The sequence below is a fragment of the Temnothorax longispinosus genome, chromosome 9, assembly GCF_030848805.1.
Source record: "Temnothorax longispinosus isolate EJ_2023e chromosome 9, Tlon_JGU_v1, whole genome shotgun sequence".
NCBI lineage: Eukaryota > Metazoa > Arthropoda > Insecta > Hymenoptera > Formicidae > Temnothorax > Temnothorax longispinosus.
The window spans coordinates 6,240,294-6,254,714 of NC_092366.1; the positions used below are offsets into that span (position 1 = coordinate 6,240,294).

The 14,421-nt window shown below is 41.8% G+C and overlaps 3 protein-coding genes across 3 annotated transcripts; all 3 read left to right on the forward strand.

The window, feature by feature from the left end:
• The first annotated feature begins 710 nt into the window (after positions 1-710).
• LOC139819661 (pancreatic triacylglycerol lipase) lies at positions 711-4,074 on the forward strand. The gene is made up of 7 exons (XM_071789184.1): positions 711-868; positions 998-1,103; positions 2,014-2,162; positions 2,522-2,767; positions 3,147-3,353; positions 3,452-3,608; positions 3,690-4,074. Exons 1-7 carry the CDS (start codon positions 790-792, stop codon positions 3,745-3,747), a joined length of 1,002 nt encoding a protein of 333 aa, XP_071645285.1. The 5' UTR covers positions 711-789; the 3' UTR covers positions 3,748-4,074.
• Positions 4,075-4,210: 136 nt separating this feature from the next.
• On the forward strand, positions 4,211-10,642 carry LOC139819189 (uncharacterized). The gene is given in 21 exon segments (XM_071788386.1): positions 4,211-4,493; positions 4,563-4,747; positions 4,979-5,287; positions 5,368-5,495; positions 5,586-5,747; positions 5,821-6,038; positions 6,134-6,348; positions 6,525-6,793; positions 6,989-7,195; positions 7,291-7,331; positions 7,613-7,670; positions 7,672-7,949; positions 8,057-8,226; positions 8,338-8,646; positions 8,735-8,862; positions 8,937-9,098; positions 9,179-9,390; positions 9,459-9,673; positions 9,768-10,039; positions 10,108-10,314; positions 10,379-10,642. Coding segments are annotated over 21 exon segments (3,969 nt in total). The 5' UTR covers positions 4,211-4,354; the 3' UTR covers positions 10,464-10,642.
• A 132-nt stretch (positions 10,643-10,774) lies between these two features.
• On the forward strand, positions 10,775-14,200 carry LOC139819660 (ionotropic receptor 75a-like). Its single transcript, XM_071789183.1, has 9 exons — positions 10,775-11,358; positions 11,458-11,624; positions 11,713-12,021; positions 12,086-12,213; positions 12,290-12,451; positions 12,560-12,768; positions 12,835-13,049; positions 13,124-13,392; positions 13,475-14,200. Exons 1-9 carry the CDS (start codon positions 11,220-11,222, stop codon positions 13,821-13,823), a joined length of 1,947 nt encoding a protein of 648 aa, XP_071645284.1. The 5' UTR covers positions 10,775-11,219; the 3' UTR covers positions 13,824-14,200.
• The last annotated feature ends 221 nt before the right edge of the window (positions 14,201-14,421 follow it).

A 14,421-nucleotide genomic window follows, 5' to 3' on the forward strand; every position in this document is an offset into this window, starting at 1 on the left:
TACGTAACTGTATAGTAAAAATACCATCAATTTATATGAAATTGTATGTATATTAAATGTAATGTCTTTGTAATTAACAAATTTATATTAATTATTAATATAAGTATAATCAATAATCTCAAATAAATTATTTCATTTGTCGAAATTGATAAAATATTTTACGCAAACATACATTTATTTATGACAAAGAAAGTCAATGTTATATTATTACTAATAATCTTTATTATTAATAAAGGTATGCAGTAATATTATTTTTATACTGATAAATGTAGTTATATTCAGTGATACGCAATATAGCATATATTAATTATGAAGAAATATTTATTAGGGACGGACATAAAAAATTCTTACATTAACGACAAAGCATGTATATTAACTATTAATATACTGTTCTCTCAGTGCAGGTTTCCAAAATTAATTAAATATAATTAATTCTTAATTAGTTTGCAAAGCCGGACCCCGTCTCATCATGCTGCTCACCGCTCGTCTCGATTTCGTTGTGATTTCATTTAATTCCTGATTAGTTCGTTCTTTCAGGTAGAAATGCACCTCCTCGGGACGTGGCTGTGGCGAGAGGAGGCGATCGTCATCAAGATCCGCGGTAGCGAAAACGCGTTAACGAATTAAGGCAGCTTGCGGCGGCGGCGGCGGCGACATTAGACGCCTACTCTTATCGTACTCCCGAGGAGCTGGTGGAGGAGCAAAAAGAATGCGCGCGGGATGAATGACGGGCCCGACGTTAAGCCAAGTTAAAGTAGTAATCCGGTGCATCTCGCAGAGACGACTGGTATGTCGCGCAGCGTCCCGCCCCGAGACATGTCGCAGGTCGAGCTTCTCGTTCTTTCGACCGTCCTCCTCGCCTGGTCAGGTAATCACCGGTCCAAGATCTTGCTCGGACCGATACGGGTCAAATCTCTCTGTTGCTCCTCCCGTCCCCGTGTTTCCGGTGAATTTTGTTCACAGCGAACCGAATTGATCCAGATTTCGTTAATTCCAGCGTACGCGTATCCAGAGGGCACGCTGCTGAACGACATCCCTGCGCGAACGTCAATCGTCGAGACGGTGCTGGAACGCGATCCGGCGACCTTTAAATTGTACACCAGGTGCGTACACGATTCTCTTACTGTTGCGACAATAATTTGCTATAATATTGCCCTTACGTATCTCGGTGCAATTTGCGAGATAATAGCTAGGTATAATGTATATGTGAAAACTTGGAAAGACCAGTCAATTGGAAGAGGAAACGAAAAGGAACCGTCCCATGTTCGTTCCAGGGGGTTGTAGAGATGGACGTTTCACCCTCACATGCACTGATCAAACTTGAAATTTAAATTGCATCATACGGATTGCGCGTCTACGTTGTTTGGCTTTTGCCCATTTCTATCAATGTAGATTATTAACTTCTAATCTCGGTTTAACTTACTTTCTATCTTTTTCTAACTTTTAGAACTAGGAAAAGATGACAGGTAAGTTAAACCAAGATCAAAATTAACCTGCGTTGATAGAAATGGACATCAGTCATGTCAAGTGTGCGTTCCCTCTTCGGCATATTCCTGAAATAATTATTTTCTATAATTGCAACTGGCCGGGAGAATATCTTGGCGCCGATCGGGAATCAATCGCACGCCGACGCGGCTAATTTCCATGCACCATGGCACCGCTATCGCCGGCTTGCCCCGTTGGAGGATGCATCAATTTTTTAATGATACGTGCAATCAGCGAGCATTCTATTCTCAGCGCTGACGTTTGATCGAGTGTCGAGGCGCCGCGCCGCATTGACGTACGCCTTAGTATCGGCGCCTTTGGATTGACTCCCGCTCTCTCCCTTTTTTTTTCTTTTTTTTTTCTTGTCTTTCCGGCAAACAAGTCGATTGAGAAAGGCGCCTCTCGACATTGTTCTAACTTTTCCCTTTATCACGTTGAAGAGATGACGCGTGGCAAGAGTCAATCAAGTTTGGAATTTTAACGCTTTATGATGCCCTTGTCTTTATCATGGTATTGTTTCGCACGCAGGGAAAACCCGTTCGGCGAAGAGCAATTGTTCCTAAATAATACCGAGGTGCTGTATGCGTCGCACTTCAACGAGAGCCGACCGACCAAGTTCATCGTTCACGGATTCAGCGATACCGGAAACGAAGGCTGGATACGCGATCTGATAGACGGTGGGTGGAATTAGGTATTGCGTCATTGTGTATCTCGCATTCCTTACTACCGCCGCTTACTACTTTCGCAAACAATCAGGGTCAGGCCTATTTCGGTAAACACGGAATCGACGTCGTTGTTGGTTCAAGGGTCAGCGCGATAACGGCTTAATTAATCGTTTTGCAAGTTTTTACTCGCTCTCTGTCTCGCGCAGAAACTCTTCGCGGAAGAGCTCCAAGTGCCTTTTTATATCACGCGCGATACTTTTTCATCCAGCGATCCCTCATCTTCTCGTCCGCTAAAACGTTGCTTCCAAATAAGATTTAAAAAAAATTTTTTTTTTTAAGATAGAGATATAATAACTACATTGTATTTTTAGCGTATCTACTTTATCAGGATGTGAACGTGATAGTCGTCGGTTGGGGAATCTTGGCATCCGAAGCCTACCCGGTGGCCGCTAAGAACACGCGTCTTGTCGGCGAATACTTAGGCCAGTTCTTGGATTTTTTAAATCGGGACTCGAACCTGGAGTATAAGGACGTGCACATCAGTGGTCACAGCCTGGGTTCTTGTGTGGCTGGTTTCGCCGGGGCTTATCACGACGGACGTGTCGGGAGAATAACAGGTAGATTCAATAGGCACGATAGCAATGTTTTCGTATGCCAGAATTATTGTGCAAACGCACTTGAGTTCGAGGACATCAATGAAAAGTATCGTAACTTTCCAGCAGAATTATTTACAATTTACAACATTACAGTAATCCTTCTCCTCGAAATATTCTTATTACGATAGAAAAATATATTAAATACATTGATAAACAAATAACTAAACTACGCGAATTAGAGTTACAATATTTGTTTTGGACATATTGATAAGATAGCATTGAGAAATGGCTGTAAATAAACAATGCAGTTACGACACTTGTTATCGGTGTCGATGAATTACGAGAGCGAAAGTATTTGGCTGTGTGTCGCGAGCATAACTTGATGATTTTTCCTGGGAAGGACTGGATCCTGCGAGCCCTCTGTTCGAGACCATCTCCGGTATCGTCGATCCAGAATACCGGCTGGATCCAACCGATGCTCAATTCGTTGACGTGATCCATACCAGCGGTCCGGTGTTCGGATTCTTGGCACCGTTAGGACATGCCGATTTTTATCCCAACAACGGCAAGATCCCGCAACCCGGATGCTCTTTTATGCCAACAATAAGTGAGTACTGCACGATGTTCGTTATCGCATCCTTGCTATGGAGAATATTGAAAGGATAACTCTTAAAGCGATGTCTCAATGCCTCCTTTGCATTACAGCTTACTGTAGTCATTCGAGGGCGCATCAGCTTATGACCGAGAGCATCGGCAGCACGGTGGGCTTCAAGGCGAGAATGTGCGACAGCTGGGAAAAATACAAGGAGCAACTTTGCGATTACAATCCGGTCGTACTGATGGGCGAGTACGCCTCTACCTCGTAAGATATATCCTTGTTTATATTTTCAAATTTGTCAAAACTTGTTGATTGTAATTCATCACAATTTATCTTCTCGTCTAGGTTGCGTGGCAAATTTTATCTGTCGACCAATGACGCTCCTCCCTTCGCACTACAGTGAACGTTTCGGCATATCGATCCTGATAGATTTCTTGAAAATTTGCGAACTCACGATTATGGCTCGAGCGGCGATCGCGCAATAATCTGTACTAGTCATTGATAAGTTACTTTATTTATGAAAACTCTTCGATTCTGAGTACGTACCCGAATGTGCACGCATCGTATCAGAATGTATCCTTAATATACGTAATGCTACATTACATTTAGAAAGAGTACAAATTACATTAATTGAGATTACGATTTTTAATCGTACATTCCTTTATAACCATGACATTTTTCAATCTTGACAAATTTCCTGTGATCTTTTCAATAAAACTCCTGAAATTTTTTCCTTGTTCTCGGTCTCTCAGAAATCCGAAAATCCCGAAACAACATCGCTGAATAGCGATGAGAAATACGGAGAAATAAATGCATAAAAATAATAACTAGAGATTCTGAATCAATCGAAGGAATTAATATTTCAAGTCGTGAAAGTCATGCTTAAAATCAAACATTCATAAGGGACTTGCGCTTTGAATATTTAATGATGCGGCGAACGTAGCCTTTGGAACTACTTTATTCTCCTTCAAGCTCCTGGTAATCTCTGTGTAATCCGTATAATTTAAGAAATGCCTCATGGAAGTTGGAAGTTACTGTTTCTGTCGCGTCTATTGCTCGTTTGCGCAAACGACAACTTCATGGCCCGAGACTTTTTTCTGTACAAAGACGTGTCCCACGTCGTCGGGTTTTCATGCGGTGGTCTCGAAAGTGCGTAATAATATTTAGATGATTGAAATGACTCATGTATGATTATCACAAGCTTCTCCTGCGTGACAGGGGACGTGAAATTCGCGAGGACATTCAACGAAGTCTTTGTACTCACGTCGATATGGAGTCTCGGATCCGTGAATGCGTCATCGATACGTATTATTAGGAAGTTTTTACAAAACAACAATCGCAATTTAGGCGTTTACTTGGACGCGCGATGCGACGGTCCCAATTACAACATGATATATGCCGAGGTAAAGACGCTCTTCCAAAATATTCCTATATAGCATCTACATTAATTGTATAGAGTATAGTCTGGAATTATAAGAATGTCTAATATAATGTAAGAATAAAAAAGTAATATATGTGAAAAAATGCAATTGGAGGAGGGGAGAAACAGGCAAGGGTCAAGAATGATAACAAAGCCGGTAGATGTTGAAGCAGCAATGGCAAAATTCTTGGGTATTAATCTCTTTTTATTTAAGGCTGCAAAATCTTCCTTGTTCGACGACATGCATAAATGGCTGATTTTGGGACGAAAATTGAAAGACACCGTGAGCTTGTTACATGACGACGCTTTTAGTGTAGTGACCGACATTACGGTTGCTGTAGAGACCGAGGCCGGTTACGATTTGTACGACGTGTATAATCCTTGCAAAGCACGCGGTGGCACCTTGAACGTAACCGTTTTGGGTTACTGGACTGAGAAGTCCGGGGTGGCGATCAGATTGAAGCAACCAAAATACGAGAGGAGATCCAACTTGCACGGTATGAGGCTCAAAGTGGGAGTCTTAGTAAGTATACCTAAACGATTAGTTCTCAGCTAGTAAGTCACGGCAACTGGTGATTAATTCATTATCCGGAAATATCGTAGCTGCCGCGTAGGTTCTACAATTTGTCCACGGAGGATATCGTGCTGGATCAAGACATGAAAGCAAAATACGGTCGGTCCCAATTCCTGTACACGATCTTGGTGCACATGGCTAATCTCTTTAACTTCACGTAAGAATCTTTTGAAACGGGCAAATTTTTCTCGCGTATTTCTCTTCTTTTTCCAAGTATAAAAATATCTTTTTAATTATTTTAATTAAGTATAGAAATCGTGGAAGTGGATCCGAGAAAGCGGCAGGACAATTCCGCGCCGATGTTCGTCGCTTTTCAAAAGAAAACTGTAGACATCTCGGCCAGTCCAATCGTGATGAAGGCGGAAAGATTACGTTCAGGAGATATTATCGGTCCAGTATGGCCAATGCGGTACGTAATTTCGTGCAGATACACGCGATAACGAAATGCTGATCGATGTTACGAACGAATTGTTTCTACGCAGATCGTGCTTCCTGTTCCGAACGATATCCTCAGCGAACATGAAGACGAAGCAATTTTTGCGACCGTTGAATATCAAGGTCTGGTACGTGATACTCTCCACGATAATAGTCGCTGCGTCCATCCTGGTAATATTGATCGTCAAACAGGAAGGCATTCACAGCATGTCGGAGGGCTACAACATTTCTATTCTTCTTACAATAGGCGCTATTTCCCAGCAAAGTACAGCTTCTTCGTTCATTTTCTAGTCAACTTTTTAGTCAAATAACGCATTGGCAATGAAAAGCTGTCGGTATTAACTTTTACTTTATTCACAGGTTCCATGTTCGTTCCGGTGCATTACGCAGGTCGCATAGCATTCATACACATCATGCTTTTCAGCGTGTTAATCCTGAACTATTATTCGGCGAGCATCGTGTCCGACCGATTAAAAAACGTAGGCGTGAAGATGAATGACTCGTTGATCAGTTTGGCAGACAGTAATATGAAAGTAGCAGCCGAGCCAACGCCGTACGTTCGTTCTTTTCTACAGGTGAATGCTTTTACAGCATTTTTAGCATGCTGCCCATTGGCCAATGATTAATTTGATTAAAAAAAAAGAACTGCAATAATTATATAATAAAAAATCCATATATCATTTTATTCAAAAGATGTTATTTTTTTTATTGCATCATCGGCGTATCTCTCGTCCCGTCTTTTTGCTAAAAGACCCCGGAGAAAGAGGTACGGTATTTTAACGCGAAACGATGGGACAAACTACCGGAATCCAAGCGTTATCTGCCACTAGCGGAGGGCCTGGATCGCGTGGCTAAGGGCGGCCTGGCTTATCACACATCGATCGAATCCGCGTATCCGTACATCGAGCGGCACTTCTATCCGCGAATGATATGCGAGCTGACGGAGGTCCATCTTTTTCGTGCGGTTCTCGCTCTTTGGGGCAGATACAAGAGCCCGTTCACTCCGCTATTGAGAATCGGGTAGGAAAATACGCAATTAAATGACGTTTAAAATTAATATTACCATTACAATTACTATTAAAATAATTATTTCTAAAGTGCTATACTTATCGCTGTATTACGGCGACTTAAGTAGACATCTACGCATACCTCACTGTTTAAATTTTAATTCTTCTAGGAATAAGCAAATTATTATTCCAATGTTTATTATTGCAGCTTGACCAAGATATATGATATGGGGTTACGCAAGCGACAGCTGAAATTCTGGTCAGCAAGAAGACCGTTTTGTCCGAAAAGTATGCTAGTCGCGGAACCGCTGTCGATCCAGGAAGCTACGCCCATTTTTCTGTTTATCAGCATCGCCACCACGCTATCTCTTATAATATGCATAATGGAGAACTTTGTCTACTGGATATGGCCGCGGTAACGATCAGTGTTAAAAAGCTGAAAAGTTAAAAGAAAGAATAGCGAACTTGAAATTTTCTATTTGATCGTTTGGTCGTTTTTTTTTTTTACAGATTATCAGCATCTAATGCCAACGGGCTATGGAAGAAACTATGTTTTCCGACAATGACAAGGACCACACCTATTTCGCGGGACGTACTCTCGAGCGAATAACCAAATAATAATTTCTAGATGCCATTCTGACGCTTGTTTAATTAGATTTTATCACAGATAGCTTGTGTGTTTTTATTCATTAGATCTTCGCGCAAATAATTAATCACCATTGTGTGCGATTTGCTGTAGCTCGACAGTGACACGCGTTTGCTAGTTCTTATTCTCCGACGGAATGTCATAGCGGTGGAACGATAAATAAACGATAAGACGTACGATTTCAAGATATCACATTTAATATCGTATTGATGCTGAAAAATTCAAAGCATGTCGCAACCGACAAACTCAATCGAACTGTATTTCTTTTTCCCTTATCTCTTTCGTTTATTCGTATTCATGCGTGCAGGCTCAACGTTACATAAAATCCGCAATACCATTTACTTTTTCCACGGCAATATGTATAATCTGAAATTAAAGCGCGGTGTAACGTATGTGGCATTCTTTTTTGTTGCATTGCAATTCTCTTGTAACGTTAACGCGAGAGACAGCGACTTTATTCGCGATTATTTTGTAACCAAGGCAGTGCGGAATGTCGTGGGGTTCTCTTGCGGAGATTTCACGAGTAGGTGAAGAGCTTTCAAAATAGCAATTATTTAATAAAAGCATATACGATTCATAAATGATTCTTAGCAACGATTTTGGTGCGTGTCTCTTCTCATTTCATTGCAGGTGATTTTTATTTCTTGAAGTCGTTAAGCAGAGCCGGTATATACACGATTATTCGGAAACACGATACGGATATTAACATACGACGATTCTTGACCACTGACGCCTGGAGCTTAGGAGTCGTCGTGGATTTGCGTTGTAACAACGAAAGCGCCGTGACCATCTTCGCCGAGGTAAAGTCTTTATAAAATCAATTCTTATTTATTCTTATTCGCGATATTTCCAATTTTCTCATGTAAAAAAAGGAAGAAAGGGAGAAGAGACTGATATTTTATATTTATTAGACTTCGAAGTTTCGTATGTACGACTACTCGTACCACTGGTTGGTCCTGGGATCGAAGCTGAACAGCAGTGTGCCGCTTTTGAACGATAACGCTTACAGCATGACGACCGATTTCGCGCTTGCGATAACGAATGGTAGCGGTTACGATCTTTATGACGTTTTTAATCATTGCAAGTATCGCGGAGGTACGCTGAACGTGACGAAGCTGGGCTCGTGGCGACCAGAAGAAGGTCTTACCTTCACCCTGACCCAACCGTTGATCGAGAGAAGGGCTAATATGCACGGTATGACGCTGAAGATGTCGGGCGTGGTGCGTGTCACTGGATAATATGTGGCTTTATAGAAAAAAAAACCGTTTAATTACATTATATTATTGTTGTCGCATGCTCCATCATTAGATACAGTATAGGCCGAAAAACATGCGGTTGGAAGATTATATGCTAGACATTAACACCAGATCTTTGGACAGTATGCATAAATTTGTGTACGCGATGATATCTCATACTGCCGATCTCTTCAACTTTAGGTATTCTAAAACAGGCTTTCGCCCTGTATTTTTAGCAGCTAATAAATTGTCCTAAAAATATCTTTTTTTTTTAGTGTATACGCTACGGAGATTATTTATTGGGATCGTCACAGTGTGCACGGCTTGATATTTGAGATCTTACAAGCAAATTACATCGACTTCGGCAGTAATCCTAGGATTATGGTGTCCGAGAGATTAGATTATGCCTCTCTGATCGGCGCGGCGTGGCCGATTCGGTATTGAGGCTTCGTTTTGCGTTAAGAGATCATATCAGTCTCACATATCGTTTAATGAATGTTCAATCTTTTTCTCGTAGACCCTGTTTCATGCTGCTATCCACCTCGTCGAACGACATCAAACTTGAGATTTTCTTTAAACCGTTTGCGATTCAGACCTGGTACCTGAGCGCCGTATTTATAGTGTTCTTCGTCTTCGTGATGAGAGTAATAATGAAACGCGAGGAGGCGAGCAGAGAGGAGAAATATTCTGGCGCCATGGTCCTTACTATCGGTATTACCGCTCAACAAGGTAAAATAACGCGTAGCAAACGTGTCGTCTTGTTTAACGACTTAATTTAACAATAATCTCTTTCATAGGCGCAAATTTTTTTCCTGACCACATTCCCGGCCGTATCGCTCTTCTACAGATCCTCGTGTTCAATTGGATCATGTACAATTATTACTCGGGCAGTATAGTGTCGGCTCGTTTGAGCGAACCGCTCGATATGATGGAGGATGACGTGACGGTTCTCGCGGACAGCAATCTGAAAATCGCGGCGGAAGCTGTGCCATATCTGAACTACTTTTTATACGTATGCATGTTTTCAGACACACACACACGTTAAGATCGTATGCGCGGAGTATTTCAGAAAGACCATATACCAGCGTTCGACTTTATATTTTCAGAAACTTAGCTCAGAATCAAATTACTTCAGGAAGAAGCGCTGGGATCCTCTGCCAGAGTCGAAGCGATACTTGCCGATAGAGGAGGGTATGAAGCAAGTCAGCGAGGGCACCCTGGCCTATCACACGGATCCCAACACGGCGTATCCCTACATCGAAAAGACGTTCGAGCCGAGCAAGATTTGCGCATTGACGGAGATCCATCTGTTTAAACAATCCGTCATGGGAATGTACGCCAGTCACAACGGTCAATTCACCGAGATGGCGAAAATTGGGTAAGCTCTCGTTTGCTTTTCCCTTGCGACGAAGGTTTTCGTAGCATTTAAGAAATTCTTCTATCCAGGCTATCCAAGATGTTCAATACCGGGTTACGCGATCGACAGATAAAGTATTGGTCGAGCAGGAAGCCTCAATGCACGCTCGACACGTTGTCCACGAGAAGCATATCCGTATACGAGACCGCTCCGGCTTTGATTCTGTTAGCTTTCGGTGTACTCGTCGGAAGCGCAATATGCGTTGTCGAGAATATCATCTACTATCGATTCACGAGGTAAGTTAACGCTCGAGTACGTCTTAGCGTGTCTGAGAGAGTTATTATAATTTTGTGCTTGCAGAGAAGAAACGAGTGAGCTGACACGAGTAAGCAGCGGTGACGTGGAGGAGACGGCCGGCACGAGCAAACCTAATTTGTCCGCGTAAACTGTTACGCCTCGGGAAATAAAATATTCACGAGTCGTTCGTGAGTTATAATTAGTTACATTCATTAGTGTCTCATTATCGTATATTTATTTCATGCGAAAGGACAGCACGCGTTACAATGTAATTTTGCCCAGCCTAAAATTTGGTCTAATAAAGTTGTGAATTCACTTTGAAGCGTAGTACAGTCTCGAGAAACTTTCCTATGAATACTTTCGTGGAAAACAGCCGGATAATGGATAGGAAGACAGACAAATCGATCGTTACAGACTTGAGTTCAGGTAATTGACAAAGGATAGAGACAGGAAGTGGAGAACTCTGAAATTGAAAAATGAATGGCGCCATACACGGGGTGTCTTGCGCTCACTACGAGAATTTTTTAACACGTTGACTGTCGCATAAACTATTTAACGCAATATTCGCCTATAGATCTCAAAAGCTGTTAATTAAATAAACTCTTCGTTGAAGAAGGCTCAATCCCAAATCAGTAGAAAAATCTGACGAGATAAACGACTGGAATAACGATGCACCCTGTACATGGTTCGTATCACAGTATGTAGTCGCTGTGATTATGCTGTCATGTCAATCGACGTTATGGATATTATGGACGATTTCAAACTCGGCAAATCATTTCTACCCGCGCTTCAAGTCCTGCTATTATCTCGAATACGAAATTATCTTGGTTTTCCATAAAATGATGATGAAACGTAGTAGTTATAACGTCGTCGCAACTTCGTAGTTTGTGTATGCCGAGAAAGGATGCGTCCGATGTATCGCATTTTTCTCTTGCAAACGTTCATCATCGTCGCATACGCGCAAACCAGCCGAATCATTCGGGACTATTTCGTCTATAAGAATGTGACCAGGGTGGTGGGTTTCTCCTGCGGAGATATGAATGGTGAGTAGGGCGTCGATCGCGTTTCACGTATGAAAATTCTTGATAACTTATAGAATAAAATCAGCAATTTGTTAGAGTTGAAATTTTCTTTGTACACAGAGGATTTTCTGACGATGAAACTGCTGACCTCGGCCGGGATGGCCACGGCGATTAAACCAGCTGGATCACAAATCGATATACCGAGGTACCTCGATACCGATCGAACTCTGGGCGTGTTTGTGGACATACGATGTCCCAATCAGAACGTCAGCGGTATTTTCGACGAAGTGAGAATTCCGTAATTCTATATGAACTAGTAAAACAAAACTTTCCGGTCGGGAAATTAAATAAATAAGAAATGAAATTTGTATGTAGGGTTCAGCCCATAGCATGTACGATTACTCGTATGTCTGGCTGATCTTCGGGAGCAACTTGAACCATAGTTTGCAAAGCTTGAACGACAGTGGCTTCAGTATCGTCACGGATTTTGCGATCTTGCTACCGAACGAAACCGATTACGTCCTCTACGACGTGTACAATCACTGCAAAATGCGCGGCGGAGTGCTCAACGTTACGTGGCTGGGCAGTTGGCGCGAGGATGACGGACTCACGATCAGCTTAACTGGTTCAAAAATCTTCAGACGACGAGATTACCATGGATTGCGAGCGAAGGCGGCCGGAATTGTAAGCCTCACCTTAGTGGGGAAAACATGTATTTTAATTACTACATGGACAATGATATTCGTAGGTGATGCACAGACCAGAGCACGTGAGTTTGATAGATTATCTGGAGGGCGACGGGCTCAAAGACACGGACAATTGGTCAAAATTTGGATACATTCTTTTTTCGAACGTCGCCGACATGTTTAACTTCACGTAATTGACTGTGACACATTTATATATCTCCGCATGTACTATGTCCTGACTGCTCAACGAACGTGTTTGCATGTAGCATGGACCTCATCGAACTCAACCACTGGGAGAAGAACGACAGTAACGGTCCTATGATGAGCCTCTTGAAGAGGGACGGTGCCGATTTAGCATACTATCCGAACATCCTGACGATCGAGAGATACGGATATGCGCGTCTCATTCTTCAACAATGGCCCACGCGGTAAGCAATACCCGATGAAGAAATTGTGTACATGTATAAATAACATATAACAAACGCAGATAAGATATTCGGTGCTCTTGTTTGATACGCGAGTAATTTTTCATTCAGTACCTGTTTCATGTTTCGTACCATACCGGCGACGAAGATAAAACCGTGGATAATGCTAAAGCCATTCGCAGCGAACACGTGGTACATGATTATCGTAATAGTGGTGGTCACAATTCTTATTCTGTCCTGTATACTGAAGCTGGAACGTGCCGAAGATTGCAGTTGTAGCATCTCGGCGTTAATCACCGTTGCCGCATTATGCCAGCAAGGTACTTACGATCATGACAATACGACAGCGAAAATATAATGCGTTCTTCTGTTATAATATCGATCAGGTTTCCCTTCTCTCTCTAATCAATCGGCGAGTCGAATCGCCCTCATTCAGATCACGGTCTTCGGCCTGTTGGTATATAATTACTACGGGGCGGCGATCGTGTCGGCTAGATTGAACGAGCCCATTCAAAAGATGAATGACTCGCTGTTTTCGCTGGTGCATAGTAAGATGCAGATCGCGGCCGAGAAAATTGTCTTTTTCAATTTTCTGCTACGGGTAAAAGCGCGTTCCAAAATAATAATTAAATATTTTTGAGCTCAATCGCTCTAATAAGCTTCTATTTTTGCTAGAACCAAAGACCAGATGTGCAATATTTTAAGCCCTATTGGGACGATCTACCGGAATCGAAGAGATTTATTCCCGTCGCGGATGGCGTGGAGAGAATAAAGAAGGGGGACTTCGCTTATCACGGGGATCCGGACTCTATCTATCCAGCTATCGAACGTGAGTTCGACAAGCAGATGATATGTCAGCTAACGGAAGTTCATCTATTGCAACCCACCGAGTTGGGCCTGTGGTCCAATCTTAAAAGTCACTTTCACGAAATCTCCAAAATTGCGTGAGTACATAATTATTACATGTTGAATGCTGCAATTTTCAGTTTTCAAAATACTATATTAGGTTAATATCAATTAATACAGATTACTGAAAATATCCACATCGGGACTTCGGCGACGAGAGATACGTCGCCGGTCGGCCAGGAGGCCTTATTGTCCAAGCGACGAGGTCTTTGTCTCTAGTGTGACAATCTACGAAGCGGCTCCGATTTTGTATCTTCTGCTCTTTGGCATGATACTTTCACTCATCGTATTTGGTATCGAACACTTTGTTTTCTACACGATACATTCAAAACGAGCGTCGGGTGTTACACGAGGTATTATAACAAGCATTAAACCAAGCATTAAACCAGACATTAAGCGAACCATTAAACCATGGATTAAACAAGGTATTAAAACAGACGTAGAAAAAGGTATTAAAGTTAAGAATTAAGGAAAATAAGGTATCGCTAAAAGATAAAGCACCACCTAGTTTTGCTTCTAGAAGTAAGTGGTTTCTTTCAACAGGTGCTAATGACGAAACAATATCAGTAAAGAATATCAATATAGGTAAAATTTCTGATAACGGGATTCTCAATTATTATGTAAATTATTTACCAGATAATCATTACATATAGGTATACGTAGTGCGAATGAACGCATTTAAATAAAGTAAAATATGTCTTTTCAAGATTCCTCCTTTTAAGTCCCGATACACACAACGCGCGATCAGGGTAAAATAAACATACAAAATAAAGCGCATGTGTATTTCTTATTGTTAATCGAATACTCTTATTAGTTAAATAACTACATGAATAATAGATGAAAAAAACTCACCATTCTGTTACGAAGGAAATGTAGTTACTTTTTCTTCTTGGATTTCTTGTCGATGGCAGCTGGCGCCGTTCCAGTGAGATCTGCTAAACGCAGTTTCAGTTTCAACAATATCACCACTTAATTGTGGCTTCCACACACTTCCGTCTTCCTTAGCCTTTAACTCCCGCACAAGGTTGCCCTAAAATCGTGACTTAATGTAGCAAATTGAACACTAA